The sequence below is a fragment of the Onychostoma macrolepis genome, chromosome 21, assembly GCF_012432095.1.
Source record: "Onychostoma macrolepis isolate SWU-2019 chromosome 21, ASM1243209v1, whole genome shotgun sequence".
NCBI lineage: Eukaryota > Metazoa > Chordata > Actinopteri > Cypriniformes > Cyprinidae > Onychostoma > Onychostoma macrolepis.
In genome coordinates, this window is record NC_081175.1 from 497,295 (window position 1) to 516,375 (window position 19,081).

Genomic DNA, 19,081 nt, shown 5'->3' on the forward strand with positions numbered 1-19,081 from the left:
TGGGGGACACCCCGGGCGGAGTAGGATCAGAGACACTGGCAGCCGCGATGTCCTCATCCAGGGACCATTGTATCGGGATGACAATCAGACTGGATGGGCTCAGGGCTTTCTGACAGATCATCTGGAGCATGGAGTCTTGAGAGCATCCGCTTTAGTATTTTTGGTCCCTGGACGATAGGAGACAGTGAAATGGAGTCGGCTAAAGAAGAGGGCCCATCGGGCTTGCCTGGGATTTAGCCTCTTAGCCTTCTGGAGATACTTAAGGTTTCGGTGGTCGATGTATACCACAAACGGGTGGCAGGCCTCTTCCAGCCAGTGTCTCCATTCCTCAAGGGCGAGCTTGATGGCAAGAAGTTCTCTATTCCCAATATCATAGTCGAAGTGGAACTATGAAGGGCTTCTGTTGGTCAGGATGGACCAGGAGTGGAGACGACGTAAAGGCCTTTTGGAGGGTCTTCATGGCTGAGGTGACTTCGGGCGTCCAGGACCGAGACTTGGGCTTGCCTTTCAGGAGATTGGTCAATGGTGCAGTGATGGAGCTGTAGTTGTGAATGAAGCGTCTGTAGAAATTCGAAAAACCTAGGAATTGCTGGAGTTCTTTGATGGTAGTGGGTTTGGGCCAGGTCTTCATGGCTTCAACCTTCCCCTCGCCCATCTTGATACCTTGGGAGCTGATCTGATACCCGAGGAACTGGATTGAAACCTGGTGGAACGTGCACTTCTCAGCTTTTAGATACAGCTTGTGTTCTCGGAGCCATTGGAGGACCTCAGAGACGTGCAAGCGATGTTCGGCCTCATTCCGGGAGTGCACAAGGATGTCATCAATATAAACCAGCACGAAGCGATGTAGGTACTCCCTTTTTTACCTCATTCATAGAATCCTGGAATACGGAGGGGGCATTGACCAATCCATACGGCATGATGAGATATTCATAATGGCCAGTAGGTGTCACAAAGGCAGTCTTCCTCATCCCCCTCACGTATCCGAATGAGGTTATATGCACTCCTGAGGTCCAGCTTAGTGAAGATCCTTGCTCCGCGTAGCTGTTCTAGTGCCGATGGGACGAGGGGGAAGTGGATACCTGTATTTGACAGTGATTGTTTAGTAGCCGGAAATCTATGCAAGGCTGCAAGCCTCCGTCCTTCTTGGCCGCGAAGAAAAAGCTAGAAGCAGCAGGGGAAGTAGATGGACGGATGTAGCCTTGCTGTAACGCCTCCTCAATGTACTCCTCCATGGCCTTCTGTTCGGGGATGGAAAGGAAGTATATTTTACCTCTGGGCACTGGTTCATCGGGTAGGAGATTGATGGCACAGTCCCATGGTCTGTGAGGTGGTAACTTGGAGGCTCGTTTCAGGCAGAAAACATCACTGAAGTAGGCAAATTCCCTTGGAATGTCGATGGAACAATTCTCAAGGGGGCTCTCTATGGACATGGAGTTGACTGGGATCATTGGATGGGTCTCGGAAGGTTAGGAAAACATTCACTGCCCCACTTCAGGACTTCTCCAGTTGACCACGAGATGGAGGGATTGTGGGAAACGAGCCAGGGGCACCCTAGGACGATCCCAGCAGTGGATTCCTCCAGAACGCAGTGTCGAACCTGTCCTCGGCCGAGTGGACTCCCAGTTATTAACTGGATCTTATAGGGGATGTCGTTGAGTCTTTTCTTGAGCTGAAGTTGATGGCATAAGTCAGCAGATATGAAGTTGCCGACTGACCCAGAGTGGAGCGGAGTAGCGAGTTGCACTATTGTAGTCAGTGGATGTACATTAATGGAGAAAGGAAACCACACTCATCACAGGTTGTTGGGGACGGACGGGACATGTCCGTATTACATGTCCATTTTGGCCACAGTATAGACATAATCCCTGGGTCAGCCGATGTTGACTTTCGGCCGAGGACACCCGGGTGTTGTCAACTTGCATAGGTTCGTACTGTGGTTCTGGAGGGCTGGGAAACTCTGTTTGGCGGACCGAAATGGGTAGAGTTTGGCATCGATTTGCCTCCATACAGCTGTGAACCCGATTTGCCACCCAGATGGAGAGTTGGATAAAGCGCTCGAGCCCCATGGTGTTATCATAGGAGGGGAGATGCAACCGCAGAGAGGGTTCTAGTCCTTGGCGGTAGGTTGTTAACAGGGAGCGCTCGTTCCAACCACTTGAGGCTGCTAGAGTGCGGAAATGGAGAGCATAATCTTGCACGGAGGTTTTGCCTTGTTTCAGATTATATAATTGCTCACTGACTGAAGCATCTCCTACTGGCCGACCAAAGACTTCACGGAAGGGAGTAGTAAAGGCATTCAAGGATTGAGTGTCCGGTCCATTCTGCTTCCACAATGATTCTGGCCATTGGAGCTGTTACGGTGTGTGTAGGTGTCCAAGGATTGTGAGGAGGCGACGAATTACAAAAAGGCACTTTAATGAAGATACGTAGAAAACGGAATATAAATCACAGAAACATAACCTTAGCACAACATAACATTGTTAATCACCGACAAACACAGAGGGAGAACTCAGGACTTTTAAAGGGGCAGGAACAAAAGAGCAAACAACATAATCAAACTCAGGTGGAGACAATTAAATGATAATGAACTAAATGATGACAAGAACTGAACCAAATAAGGAAGACGAGGGCTAGGACAGACAGACATGTAACAGTATCTCCCCCTCCCGGTAGGCGCGTCCCGCGCCGTAACAATACCAATGGGGAGGGGGGGTGGGCGTCCTGGATGCCGGAGCTGGACGGAGACACAGGGCACAGAGGCATCCAGGGCGGATCAGGAGGTTCCGGCGGCCATGGCGGGTCAGGGGACTCCGGCGGCCTTGGAGGATCAGGGGACTCCGGCGGCCTTGGAGGATCAGGGGATTCCGGCGGCCTTGGAGGATCAGGGGATTCCGGCGGCCTTGGAGGATCAGGGGATTCCGGCGGCCTTGGAGGATCAGGGGATTCTGGCGGCCTTGGAGGATCAGGGGATTCTGGCGGCCTTGGAGGATTTGCCTCCGATACCTCGGCCCCTGCCCCCGCCTCGGTCTCTACGGCCGGAGCCCTACTACCCCCCCCCCCCCAAAAAATTTTCTTGGGGAAGTTCACGGTGTTGTAGGGCAGATAATCAGGGGTAGCGGACTCCTGCAGCACGGACTCTTGGGGGCGCTCGGACAGCGCGGATACTTGGGGGCACTCGGACAGCGCGGACACTTGGGGGCGCTCAGGACGGCGCTCTTGCAGCGCGGGTTCAGGACGGCGCTCTTGCAGCGCGGGTTCAGGACGGCGCTCTTGCAGCGCGGGTTCAGGGAGGCGCCTTCTTGGCACAGGCACAGGGATGCGCTCTTGCAGCGCGGATTCTGGGAGGCGCTCTTGCAGCGCGGAGACGAAGGTGAGCTGGACGTGACCAGCGGAGGCGAAGGTGAGCTGGACGGGACCAGCGGAGGCGAAGGTGAGCTCTTGCGAGGAGCGGGCATTGGAGGGTATGTCATCCCCTCATACTCCACCAATACACCGCAGGGGACGTAAACTTCTTTCGGTGGGTTGACCACACTCTTTGGCGGCGGGTTGGCCGCACTCTCTGGCGGCGGGTTGGCCGTACCTCTCGGCGGGATAGCCGTGTTTCGCGGCGTGCTTCTCGGCGTGGTCGCCGTGTTTTGCAGCGTGCTTTTCGGCGGGATCGCCGTGTTTCGTGGAGTGTTTAGGAGATGGGCGGCGGGCTTGGCAACCTAACTGGCCTGACATTCTTCCAGCGGGCCGGGACCAGTATCAGACGGCGGCGGCCCGGAATTAACGGCGGCAGGCTGGTGTGGGCGGCGAGCTCCATCTTCGGTGTGGGTCGGTGATTCTGTTACGGTGTGTGTAGGTGTCCAAGGATTGTGAAGAGGCGACGAATTACAAAAAGGCACTTTAATGAAGATACGTAGAAAACGGAATATAATCACAGAAACATAACCTTAGCACAACATAACATTGTTAATCACCGACAAACACAGAGGGAGAACTCAGGACTTTTAAAGGGGCAGGAACAAAAGAGCAAACAACATAATCAAACTCAGGTGGAGACAATTAAATGATAATGAACTAAATGATGACAGGAACTGAACCAAATAAGGAAGACGAGGGCTAGGACAGACAGACATGTAACAGGAGCACAATGCACAAATAAATTAATGTTCACCTTTTATTTGTATTTAGTCTTCATACAAAGAAATGTGAAATCACTGTCAAATAAACATCTCAGACTCATCTTATTAATATTAATATGTTTAACTTCAAACTATAGGCTAACATACACCACCAGTCAAAAGTTTTTGAACGGTAAGATTTGTTTTTTTTTAAAGGAAATCTCTTCTGCTCACCAAACCTGCATTTATTTGATCCAAAATACAGCAAAAACAGTAACATTTTGAAATATGTTTACCATTTAAAATAACTGTTTTCTATTTTAAAATATTTTAAAATGCAAATTATTCCTGTGATTTCAAAGCTGGATTTTTAGCATCATTACTCCAGTCACATGATCCTTCAGAAATCATTCTAATTTACTGCTCAAAAAAAACATTGTTGAAAACAGCGGAGTAGAATTTTTCTCAGGTTTCTTTGAATAGAAAGTTCAGAAGAACAGCATCTGTCTGAAATAGAAATCTTTTGTAACATTATAAATGACTTCTCACTTCTGATCAATTTAAAGCATCCTTGCTTAATAAAAGTATTCATTTTTCATTCCCCCCACAAAAACATGTTGCTGGAGACGGGATTATTGAAAATGCAATCTGATTCTCTGCCAGTAGGAGGCGCTTTGAGAGCGGCAGAACTAGCGGTTTCCACGGTAACGGCTGTAATCCAAGCAGCTCCGCTCCTGAACGCTACTTTATCAGATAAAATAAAAATGCCATCAAAACTATTCTGAAGACAGTCGATTCCCTTCAGAGACATAAAATCACCTGCGCCTTGTTTTGATTTTGAAACGTGCAGTGCTCATGTTTATTCAACGAAGTCAAACGCCACAAATAAATCAGTTTATTACATAATGTATTTCGAAATATCGGAAAGGTGTTTAAAAATCATATTACCGTTATTGAAAATATATATATATCAGGTAAATGGCAGATATAGAATATTTAATTTGAATGAAGATGATACTGATGGAGATATTCTCTGTTACCAGGTTTTGAGAGATTGTGGGATGATGGAGTGTGTTTCCAGGAGCTGGTATCGGTAATCAGATGCAGGTAGGGAATTGTAGCAAACACACAGGAACTCAAGGAGCAGATGAAGGAGATCAGGAAACTTGGAGCAGAAATTAAGGTAAGTAGCTTTTCCACAATGGAGACCAGACAATGTGCTAGCGTGAACTGCGTGCTCTTATACTGTGGTGCTGGTGATTAGTGAATGACGGTCAGATGCGTGTGATCAGAACTCTGGTGATTGGGATTGCTGATTGGTGGAAGAGCCTGGTGTTTCCGTGACACATACAAAATAACCTAATCTCGACATCATAGAAAACATCATTCTGTATCATAAGCCTGTTTCCTCATTGGGGACCTAAAAATGTCCACAAGGTCAAATTTGACTGGTATTACTATCCTTGTGGAGTCATTTGGTCTCCATAACATATACAGTATGACCAGGCTGGGAGACCAGCTAAAACCAGCCTGACCAGCTTAGGCTGGTTTTTAGCTGGGGTTTTTCAGCAGGGAAAGTAAACTACCTTTTATTTATTTTATGGTAATGTAACATATCATTCAATAATATAAATAATAATGCACACCTGTTAAATTTGTAAATTTAAAATACAGTGTAGTGTGTAACAGTAAAACGAAAGCACAGGCTCACTGTCATTTACTATGCTGCTTGAGTTTGTTAGGAATAACAAACGCACTAAAGTACTAAATTTGCTTCTGTGAATATGAATTATTTTAACTAGTTTATCTTAGATTATAGACCAACTGCAACCAATTTCAGCAGAGTGCAATGCAAAACGCGAGGGAATGTGCTCCAACGCGTTCAAATTCTTACTTTTCAAAGTCTGTGGTTAAAGCGCCACTTAGCGGTAAAAGGCAGCAAATACACTTTTTTAATGTTGCCGCCGTATTTTTCTGGATGAGTACCATCTGTAGAATTACTAACACACAAACACACACACTTAATACATTAAAAAATTGTTTTTTAAAAACATTACCAAACTGGTTTCACAGACAAGGCTTAAGACCAGCCACAGACTAAAATGTAATTATATAATTATGCTTTGGAAATACTGTGCAAGTCATGCCAATAAAGCTCATTTGAATTGAATTGAATTGAATTGAATTTAATGTAATTCTGAGCTGTTTCAACTGATAGAAACTTGCACAGACTGATCTTTAAAAATATCAGTGCCTTTGTTTTGTCTCAAGATGCACACCAGTAATGTTTTTTCTAAGGCACGTTAATGAAAATGACTTAAATGTTCTAAATGAACTATGGCCTAATCTTGGCTTAGTCTAAGACCTGTCTGTGAAACCAGGCCATAAATTCTCAAACCTTTACTAGCACCAACATTAAACAGGACCGAAAGGTTTCTTCTAAAATCTTACTCCAGCATTAGTGAATGCAAGTTTGACTAAATAAATAAATTAATTAATAAAAAAATATATATATTAAAAAAGCTCCAAATGAACTCGCTGGGAAGTGGTGTTTGTCAGTGTCCCAGAAGCTCTCCATCGGCAGTAATCTTCAAATGTCATGAAGCTGCACACCATCTGTCCACGGTCTCTGTGAACGGAAATGTTCCAAAGAGGCAGGAAAGTCAGAAAAAATTCCTTAAGGAAATAAAGAACAACTGTTATAAAACATATCCAGTCATTATAAATGGTTCAGTTGAGTGAAAGCAATAGACATAGAATCCTGGGAGATGTTCCTTCAGATTTCCTACAAACACCAGATTTCCTGATCACACCATCTTCACTGACACTGGGCTTTAAAAATATAACATTTTTACAAATATTTTTTATTCCTACATATAAAACATAACTTTATCAATTACCCAAATATAGATAAATATCCCAAAATCTATGAAAATGAAGAAAGGTATCTTTAAATTTGTGTTTTCCTCATCTTGCCTTGCAAGCTTCTCTCGCACATCTTCATGAAGAATGTTCCTGTATTTACTACGACTGACACAGCAAAGCTGCTGTCCTCTTCCTTTTGTTTGTTACCTATAAAATATATGATGATTAGAGGGGATCTGTAAATGCACAGGTGGGAATATATTACTTGCAAATGGAAAAGATTCAAAGCATTTAAAATCCATAGGGATAGTGACTTAATACAGCACTTTTAGCTGGTAATGTGTGATCAGGGTGAGCTGACTGGGCAACAGTTCATTAAAAACTTCTAACTCTTCAGTACTGGTCTGTGTTTCCACACTGTATCTCCAGTAACAAATCTGTACTGATCCTGCAAAATGAATAACTCCAGATAAGTACAAAAATATACCATATTACAAACACAACCAGCAACGGAACATCTCATCTTCAAATGCAAAAATAAAATTAAAAATCAACAACAACAACATTATTTCTAGAGGTGGCTGATATATTGAATATTACTGGTGGTTATAATATTGATTATATACATAAATATTAAGATCAGATCTTTGAATTTTGTTCAGTCGCGTTAAATTGCATTTTAAATCGTTTAGTTAAAATACAATATTGTATTTTGGAAATCTTTAATTCACAGAATGGACATCATTGTTCACAGAAAAAATTTAAGACATTTTATTATCGCCTAAGACTTGTCAATGTTTATTTTTACATAGTATGTTACATATAATCAAACTTATTTATTAACATCTTTAAACGAAGATAATTATGTATTTTATAAGTTTCAATAAACTTAAATAAATGCTGAATATGTGTTTAAAATGTATGATGAATTAATTTTTTTGGTAAAAAAAATACAGACTTTGTAACGTGCTGTCATATATAATTATATATGTATTACCATTGGTGTTTTCAGAATCTTAAAAGCATATTAATGGCTAAAGTCTGATTATACTGTATTCAGTACAAACTGAGTTACAATAATATGTTAGCATCATGAATGTACATGCTTGTGTTTTGCAAATTTATGATGAAATAATTCATAATTGAGATAGCTTACAATCAATATTTTATCAAAAATTGGATGTATAGGCAGAAATTGTTGTGTGATGGGTAGGCGTACAGTTTGTACAGTAAAAAAAAAATAAAAATCATTAAGTCTATGGAGGGTCCCCACAAACCAAATGCGTAGTAATACTTCAAATGTTTGACCTGTCCATAACAGCTTTTTGAATTATACTGAATGATGTTCATGAAAATATTAAAACAAAAAAAAATGTAGAAAGTTTACTGTGGTGGGGAGGTTTAGGGTGGTGATACAGTATAAAATTCATTAATATAATGTAAATATAAATATTAAAGGTTCTAAATATAATGTAGAAACTGTTCTGCAACCATTTGTTTTGTGAAAAGCTATGCAAATAAATGAATGGAATTGAATTGTCTATGGAAAACATAGAAATTTGACATGTCCGGACGTGTCGGGGCCACAATAGCCCTAATCGTTTGGCCTGTTAAAATATATATTGTTTTCCCCTTTTGATAACTTTTTCTAACATGACAAACTATTTTTTTCCTGCTCCTGGTAAAACGTACAATGTTTTTATATTTTAGTGACGACTAAAACTAGTGTAAATGTTTTGCATTGTTTTATATTGTGTGTAATTGCATAATTTATTTATTTTCAGTTAATAGAAGAGAATACGACTCGGACGATTGAATGTGTGTTTGTGTACTTGTTTAACCTCCGCTGTGAGGGCCAAGCGTCCTCTCAGAGAGGAGCATGAACATTTTGACTTTGCATGGGGCATTTTATTGAAAACCATGAGTAAATTACTTATAAAACATATAATTTTTTTTTGTTCTTTTTTTTTGTAAGATGTAAAGTTTTCTGTGATGGGTTAATGTTAGGTTGTAAAATTTACAATTATCTGTAGATAAAAAACAATAGGAACCTGTTTAATGTACCATTAAGATAGCTAAGCAAACGTGTGTGTGTGTGTGTGTGTGTGTGTGTGTGTGTGTGTGTGTGTCAGCTCGCCCAACTCAGACTGACGTTTTACTCTTGTGAGTGAGAAGAGCTCAAAGCAGGACTTAATTTCCCAACTTAGGTACATTTTGTAAACATTTAATTCGAGGTATGAACATCATTGCCCCCAGAATAATGTAAAGTGTTTTATTTTTATACAGTATGTTATATATAATCACAGTTTTTTTTACCACCTTCTTTAAAATAAGAGAATTATGTGTTTTATAAGTTCAATAAACTTAAATGTTGAATACTTACTTCTTTTTTTTTTTAAAGTATGATAAATGATTTGCTCTGCTTTAGTAACATGTTTTTTACTATGACATATATAATTATATATTTTGTTTATTACCATATTCTTTAAATTAAGTGTTAAATAAATGTTGAATACTTTTTAAAAATGTATGATCAATGTTTTGCTTTGCTTTAGTAACATGTTTGTTATGTGTTTTATAATTATATATTTATTACCATATTATTTAACCCTCTGTGTCTGAGGGGTTTTGGCCAAAGTCTGATTATACTGTATTCCAATAATATGTGAGCAGCATGAATGTTTATGTATGTGTGTTTATATGATTTATCAGTACACAGATTTAAATAATGATGTGGGTATTATTCTGATATAAAAATGTGTTTATGATGCGATTTCCTGAGTCCTCATAATTAAGATAGCTTGCAAACAATATTTTATTAAAAAAGGGGTGTATGCAGAATGTTGGTAGGCGTACAGTAAAAAATGATTTTGTCTATGGAGTGTCATGGAGTGTTTATGGAGTGTAGTGTTACTCCAAATGATTGTGCCCATGAGCTTTTTACAATTAAATTAAAAAATTTAAATAAATTCGTTTTTTAAATTAAATTATACTAAATGATGTTTATAAAAAATAAAAATAAAATGCAGAAGGTTTACTGCGATGGGTGAGTTTAGGGGATGATGCAGTATAAAATTCATTAATATAATGTAAATATAAATATTAAAAATATTAAAATAAAATAAAATATTAAAATATTAAAAGTCCATGAAATCTGAGCGAAATAGCGCAAGGCACGCAGGTATACTATGCTTATGCATGCGTAAGGCACAGCAGCACTCATGGTGGTAGAAAAGAATGTGTGCAGTGCTGATTTACAGTCATTTATGTGCTTGTCTTCAAATAATATCTAATGTATGATACTAATTATGATATACTAATGTTCTTTTTTCTCTTCTTTTTCCTGACAGACTGTGCGTGAGAAAGACTGGCGAGACTTACTAAAAGTATCAATTTTTGCACATTCATTCATTCATCTGACATTTACAAAATAGCACACTTCTGTTATGTTATGTTCTGTATTGTAATTCTATTATTAAAATACTATAAACATTTTTAAAAAATGAGTGTGAATCCATTTTTGTGTTTAAGATTTACTGTGTAATGGGTATTTTAAATAAAAAAGATAGGTGTGGTGTAAATATGGTTGAATAATGGCTTTTGGTGTATCAGCCACATGTGGGCCACATAAGAGCCGTCAGCCCTTTACAGAACTCAGCCATGTAAGAATACCAAATGTGTCCCTGCAGCACAGAAGCAGTCATAAGCAGCACAGGTATATTTGTAGCAATAGCCAACAATACACTGTATGGGTCAAAATTATCCATTTTTCTTTTATGCCAAAAATCATTAGGATATTAAGATCATGTTCTATGAAGATATTTTGCAAATTTCCTACCGTAAATATATCAAAACTTCATTTTTGATTAGTAATAGAAGATCAGATTTCCAGATTTTAAGTATACATTGTTTAGCTGTAGTGCTTGCAAGCAAAATAAAATAGCCTTCATGACAGGTCATGCGAAGTGAACTGATATCAGCTAGTATCCAAATTTTAGGATCAGGAGCAGTCTGTCTTCAAATAGGGATTTTTCAGATATAATAGGGAATGACTCCAATGATTGACTTCTAATCCAGTGTCTTAATTGTAAGTACTTAAAAGGATTATGCTAAAGCAAGCCAAATAATTCAGATAACTGAATGAAGCTAGCAAATATGCCATTTACATGAAGATCACCAACTGTTTTAGTTCCTTTCTTAATCCAGCTTTGTACAGTTTTGTCAATAATGGGACTTGGGATATTAGGATTTCCATCAAGAGGAGTGTTCACAAGTAACGATGTGTTTAAACCTAAGAGTCTATGTCAGGGGTTCTCAAAGTCTATACATTCAAAGGTCCAAATCCGAATTTTTCATCAATGTCAAAGGTCCGGACCGGAACAATTGTTTATTTCAAAACTTGTAACATGCATAACAAATAAACATTAATTTTTTGAAAAAAATAAAGTGCCCTTTGCATTCAAAATATATTAATAACAAGTCCAAAAGTGACAAAACAATTAATTGAAGTGTCAGCAATAGAGGTCGACTGATAAGGGTTTTTCTCCGGCCGATGCTGATATTTAGAAATAAGGGCAGCCGATAGATATTGGTCTATAAAAAAAAATGTATATATAAATATATATATATATATATATGAGCATGGTCACATTAGTTATGAGGATGAGATGATATGCTCTTCTCTTCATGTGGTTTTCCCCTCTTTCTCCCCCTCTAATCCAAAAAAATGGTCTAATGGACAAAATAATTTATTATAAAAGCATTGATTGCTCAGTCTTTACAAACAGTCTTTATGCATCTAAAGATAGATGTCCACAGGTGGCACCTATTGAACAACTGATACAGTATGCAAACATAGACAAAGGATTTAGAAAGACTTGAGAGAGAAAATAAAATTGGATCATTGATATTATTGGATTAAAAAGACATCTATCAACCACTTATAACAAGCATCTGGTAAACATAGATTATTTTCAGTTTAAATAGTACAATGAAGAATTTCAGAGAGACAGGAGAGTTTTCCAGCACGGTGCAGATAAAGAACAGGCTGAACAAAACTAGCCAGCAAATAACAAATCACAACAATGAACCAAAGTTTATCATTATTCTGTTGAGCTAGAATGTTTAAGAATGTTATGATATTATATGGGACAAATATATATATATATATATATATATATATATATATATATATATATATATATATATAAATATTTTTTTTTTTTCCTTTATCCCATAAAAGCGAGTTTGAGTAAATGATTATTGGAGGTCACAAGATGGTAATAGTAGTAGCAGTAGTAGTAGCCTAATTCATAGTAATAATACATGGCTTGAAGCACCTTCACAAAGCAGTTCTGAAGCATGCGGTTCTTTATGTTTGCCGACAGACAGCAGTGTTTCCACAGACCTGCAGGGGGCGCTGCTGGGGCGGGAGATATAGCGGTTTCCCTGGTAACGGCGCTGCGCTCACAAACACTGGGAAAGACGAAATGAAAACGACATCAAAGCTTTTCTGAAGACTGTCGGTTCTTTTCAAAGACACATTCAGTGGCGTAGCAAGTCAAATGCAAAAATTTGCAGGAAATATTGCAAATATACAAATGTGCGCACACCACAGTGAACTTTTGTTGGAAAGAAAAGAACTGGTGTCTGTTTCTTCTGGTGTCCAAACTTTTTGAGCTAGTTTCAGGTCTGTGGTTTAGGATGTAGTTGAGCTGGAAATTCTGAAAGGAAACCTGGCAACCCTGAACAGGAGAAATAAACTCACTGTCTATGTTCAAATAAAAATAAAAAAGGTGCAATGTCATTCAGAATGTCAATGCACCAGTCAACCCCACGATCTGTGTTATACATGTCCACAACTTCCCGTCTTACATTATCAAACCGGGTCCGTTTAGTCGCAATATTGGCAATCCACCTGTCCCTTGCCTGTTCATCCACATAGATTTGAAGGTTATTCATATCATCTATGATAGAATTCACACTTTGTCTGTCCGCTGGTGTCACGTCATCTGGGTTTATGTGGCCCAGCAAAACTAACATAGCATCACGCAGTGCTCTGCAATATTCACCATACACCACTGCATTCGCATTCACGTAGAATTCATCCTCACCAAAGTGAACCACCATTTCTGTCTGAATCTCATTTGCTGTTTTGGGGGTAAGTGTGTGTCTGCCTAAACCTTTAATTGCCTGCTCATCGTATATTGGTGGATACATATAATGTTTTTCTTTAAAATACTTCATCAGCACCTCGAAATGAAATTTAAGAATGTTATTGTTGAAGACATGTTCGCCTTTTTTCGACCTTTTCAGTTCTTCCTTCAGTACATAAGTGAAGTCTGGTTCGCGGATACGGATCTTTTCTAACATGTCTTTCTTAATAGCCTCCACTTTTTTCTGTCTCTCTTTCTGCTCAGCTGGAGTTGGAGGTTTTGTTCCCTTTTTGGAAACTTTGACCATATATTCAATAATCATTTCCTTTCTGACCTCTGTGGAGAAAAGAAAAAAGCTAAATTTGTTCTTGCTATGATTTAACTCTAAATTAAATTTATTTCAGCTAAATTTAGAACAATGAGAAGAGCAGAAATAACACGCACCTCTCACATTTCTGAGTCCAGAAAACTCATCTGCAGCTGCTGCTGGTTTATCAGATACAGTCAACTTCTAAATATGGAAAGATAAAAAAATTGAATAAAAACTCTGTTACCATGGACTGGCATGATGGTGCACTGAGACATGCAATAATTATTCCATATTTATACATGATGTAAAGAATAACACATGATAGAACATGCTGCTGTATGAAAATAATCCACTTCAGGAACTCTGACCCTCATAAGAGATGATTACATCCTTAAAATCAAAACTGGAAACCAGTAAAGAGTAGAGAGTACAGGAGTCATACATGATTCATGCAGGAGAACAACATAAACTCATAAATCATTTTTAAAAAATACATCTAACTGAACTCTGATAATAACAGGAGTGTTCTAGGATTTTTATGTGTTTTTGAAGCTCAGTTTATATCAAGGTTTTTAACTGCAGACTTATTTTTTTATTAGGAGTATTTGCTTTACTGTCTGTCAATCTTTGAATATATGATATTTAAATATGACTCACATTCACATGTTTTTTTAATGACTCTTTCACAAGGTTTTCAACTGCCTTCTCTTTCTCCTTTATCACCGCTTTTTTCCCTTCGTACAGAGCCAACACCAGCTCCACTGCCTCTCTGACCGCCCCGATGACCGGAACGATGTCCATGAACCCGATCCATACTGTGTCATCTTTAGCTGCAGCGGACATGCTGTTCTGCGGTCTCGGTCTCTGAATCTAACACCTGTAAAGAGAAGAAGTGCTGTGCTTTTATAGGCTGTTTTCCTCCGTTCTACATGAACACTAATAAGTATTTGGAAAATTAAGCCTCACGAACAAATGGATGAATTTCACTGCATTTGAAAACAATGTTAAACCAAGTGGCATTTATTTTGAAGAAAACACAAAACGTTTCCCCAAAAATAGGTTATGTTTAAAAAAAAAAAAAAAAATAGATATACTGGTCATAATTCAGTCCCTCCAGGATTTTTGCGGCCTAAAATGACAGATTTTGCTGCAGCTTTTCTCAAAATTTGCAGTGAAAATATACCAGAGACAACATTCTTCCAACATTATTATGACTTTTCTAACCATTGTAGTGCTCCAGACTAACATTTGAGGACACCAGCACCAGTGCCATTAAGTTCTGCAGAAGGTGGCACCAGCACCTGACAGTAAAGCACTCACCCTAATCGCACATGTACATCTCGGAGATGTCTATTTGATGTCTGCATTTACATATGCAAGATGAATTTTTAAGAGTGTTTACTCATCTACTTTACCTCTCCAAGACGTTTCCTGTCAGATGTCAAATAGAGATTTATTAGAATGCATGTAAAACTGCTTCTGAGATGTTTCCCAGATCTTTATCAGACGTCTTACAGATGTACTTGTGCTGTCTGGGTAGTTGAGATGCAGATAAAATTAACTTTTATTACTGTCATTCAAAATGTCTAAATATAATTTAATAAATACAAAAAATATATATTAGGGAGTGGAACTAGCTATTAAGCCTATAAGCACTCCTCTGCAGCCATCTTATAGTGGTAATTTAATGTCACTTTTTTATTTTTAAATAAGTGTTTGCTTTCCTACATTATGAAACTTTTAGTTTTATAAATGGAGGCAACCTATGATGAAGGCTAATGTCATCACATTAAAAATACCTTTCAAATTCGGTAATACTTAAAGCTTTGAAGTGCTGGGAAAAGTTGTGTGAAGCATTTAAAAACACTTGAAAACATTAGACCATTTCTGCCTGTAGTTTCTTGTTCCTGTAGTTTTGCTATGTTAAATCCATGGTGAATGGTGGTGATTTGTGTTTATTGAACGATGTTTTTCCTGGTTTCCACATCACGCATGGCGTTTGTTCTGATATTTGTAGCTTTAACAGAATTCTGCGTCGAACTTGAATGCTTCTCACAAGATTTCACAGAGACTGATTCTGCGGCGAATTCGACTACTTTCTTCACTAAAAAATAAAAGCCTGTTGAAATGAGCATCTGCAGGATGATTTCAAAATCCAGACATTTTTAGAGACTGGCGAAGAGATATTCTGAGTGATGATTACCGTGTACAGAATTGTCCAAACTCAACGGAACTTGTAGTTTTAATCCAACGTAACATTACCGATTTCACCACAGTGTGTCAGTGCTCATTTAAACAGTGACTGCGAGACCTGATGAGTGTCAGAGAGTCTCAGTCACCACCAATCACGCACACCAGATCACAATCACCAGAGTACTAACCACCGCCACCTGTCACCACTCAGCCCGAGCACTATATGAAGGCACCCCTCCTACACCGGCACTGTCTGGTATTGAACATTCATGTTGTACTAACCTGACTCTCTTCTACATTGCTTACCAGCCAGTGTGTCTAGCGGTCGTTTCCCGTATTCGACAGTTCCAGTGCTCCACCGCTCCTTTGTTCCCTGGATTTCCACAGTTCTCCTGAGAGGAACACAGGATAGGATTCTGCTCACTAACCAGCCTCACGTAACCTCTTCACTCAGTTCACCCACCTTGTTCCTCAGTTTGGCTCCTCTCCCCCCGACTCCGCCATATAAAGATACTGTTTGTGCACTTACCTCTGTGTTCTCTCGTCTGTGTGCTGACAATGAGTAAGATCAGAATGAGCATTGGCTATTTATTCATTTGTATAAAATTTTAGTCATATCTGTCATTTTCAATCAGTCATTTCACTGTATGTAATTCACATATTGATGCCAAAATTCTTAATTAATATTCAAAGTCACACAGTCAGCGCATTATACTGTTTAAGATTAATTAGCCAAAATGTTCAACATTGTTAAATTTCTTTAAGGCAACACCCACGCATTCATTCATCTATTTTAATACTGCTCTTACGAAAATTAACCATGGTGTGTGTAGTAAAACTATGGCAATACAAATGGAAATCAGTACGCGGAAAAAAAATAAAACATGGTTACTACATATTTACTATAGTAAAACCATGGTTAATTTTTGTAAAGAGTTTATCAGTCAAATTAATTTGAAGATGTAATCAGGTATGAAATATGATCAGTAAGAGAATAACATTGCTGGGTCATTCCTGTTATACAGTGACTTTTCTGTCTCTATGATTTACTTACTCATATTTTCTCTAAAATAGTCACATATTTATAAGAAATTGCTTAAATTGTACATATTAGGTCTACTTTATCACTTAAACAGAGATAATAGACATTAAAAACATTGTTTTTTTTACACACCTTTTTATTGATACATGCGTTCAGTTTTATCATGTCCTCAGTGCAATCAACTTCCACTAGAAATATAAACCATGAAATTATGAAAACCTCAAAATATTTTTAAATTATGTTATGGACTAGGCTAAACTTCATCTAATCATACCTATAAATCATGTGAAACCATATGTATTTTTTTTTTACAATTTTCTTCATTTACCGTGTAAGTCATCTTCCACCCTGTTAGTATACTCCCTCGCCTTCCAAAATAGACTACAATTCCACTGAGAGAGTGGAATTGTATTCAAATAGAAAACAGTTATTTTAAATTGTAAAAATGTTTCACAATATTACTGTTTTTGCTGTATTTTTGATCAAATAAACAAAGCCTTGGTGAGCAGAAGAGACTTCTTTTAAAAACCTTAAAAATCTTACTGATCTAAAACTTTTGAGCGGTAGTGTATGTATAATATATATAAAATATGTATAAAATACTGTGCAGAACCATTAAGCTCCCAGGTCTCTGGTAGAGAACCCGAGCTAGAAGGAAAAAAAATATCACCCAACTAGGGGCGAGCAGGGAAATATACAAATATTTAATCCTGTTTTGTTGGGTATCCTCATAAGCGCAGTCTAAAATGAGTTAGATAACATCTTAAATTAACTTAAAGAGTTGTGAAAAAATAGAGTGTACCTGTTAGACAGGTAGGATGGCCACATAAATATGAATAAACTAAAAATGTATAAATAAAATAAAAGTTATTTTTAAAGCCTGATAAATGTTGAATTTGATTGAAGTTATACATGTCATACATGTTATATGTAATTATGAATGCTAAAAAAAAATAAAAAATCATAGAAACACCAGTACCAGTATTAGTAGGCTACCAGTGATACTGGCCTTCATTCATAAAACGATGAAATTACAAATATTTAAAATATACTGTCTTTAAGTTGTTTCTATATTCATTTGGAGAGTAAAGGTCATTGCACACGGAGTCAGAAATTTTCGCAAGTTGAAAAATAAATATGACCTCAGGTTATGTCACGTTACGTTTTTTTTTTGTTTGTTTTTTTGCGTTTTTCGCATACGTAGCAAGTATTTTTTTTTTTTTTTGAGAGGTGTTTTGACAGTTCAGAGCCACCGTACAAGCCAAAATCCAGAGTGGCGATTGTCAAATTCTTCCACTTCGTCTCGCAGCACAAAGCACTCTATATAGATCCTTGCACACTGAGTTCACAGAAATTGGTGGTCTTCTTTTTAATATGTGGCTCTAGTATCACTAGCAAAGCATCAAACTGAGCCACTGACATCCTGAAGTGAACTTTGAATCGCTGTGATAATCCCGCTGCTCCTGAGGGGGAACTCTCCGTCCTCTCCATCTCAGGATTAGATGGACCCAATATTTCCTTTCTTTTTCTTTTTTTTAAGAAGCGAGACTCATCGGACTCAGTGTGCAAGGTTTCTGTGCGTGACGAATTATTATTTTTTTTGGCAGTTGAATGTGAATCTCCTTCGTCTCCAGCACAGTAGCAGAGCGTGACACTGGTATGCTGACCATCAGATAGTGTGCCTGATCCAAGAACCACAGGTCCTCGTAAAAGGTCTTTACAGGTAGACCAGGCAACATGGAGGTACATAGAACAAATGTAGCCGAATGTAACAAATATGTTCCTTCTTGTGATGGTTTTTGTTTGTTAATCTAGTTAATCAAAATGAATTACAGCATCTTTATTTTTATCAATTATAAAAAAAATATTATGTCTGTCCTCTCTAATTTGTTATTATTTCTCTAGCCACCTAAACTGACCACTTGTCATCATGATTGATTGTGATAAGGAACCACATAGCTGTTTGTTGTGTCCCTCCCCCAAAGGAAATGTGGATTTCATTTTTTGTATTGTTTTGAAACAATATTACGTAGGTGCAGCACACATTACAGATGGCAAAGCATGCAGGACAATGACGGAAAGTTAATTTACTGTTAGAACCTGTTAACACTGATGTTCCACCCTGTTATGATCCATTCCACCCTGTTAGACAAGTCATTTTAAATAAAAATTTGAAAGCAACATTAAATAACATTAAAATAACAATCTTTGCTTGTGTTCATCTTAAGAAAGAAAGTCATAAACATCTGGGATGACACGAGGGTCAGTAAATGAGAGAATTTTCATTTTTGGGTGAATTATCCCTTTGAAGAGCAAGATGTGATGCAGAGGCTAGAAACATATTCCATACAGAATACAAGAATGTGTTGAATTAATGAGTCATAATTACAACATTAACATTTTTAAA

At 38.2% G+C, this 19,081-nt stretch overlaps 1 protein-coding gene across 1 annotated transcript; it reads right to left on the bottom strand.

The window, feature by feature from the left end:
* Positions 1 to 370: 370 nt before the first annotated feature.
* LOC131529055 (uncharacterized) lies at positions 371 to 971 on the bottom strand. Its single transcript, XM_058758566.1, has 2 exons — positions 867 to 971; positions 371 to 793 (listed from the first exon to the last, which is right to left on the bottom strand). The coding sequence occupies exons 1-2, from the start codon at positions 969 to 971 to the stop codon at positions 371 to 373; spliced, it is 528 nt and encodes a 175-aa protein (XP_058614549.1).
* Positions 972 to 19,081: the final 18,110 nt, after the last annotated feature.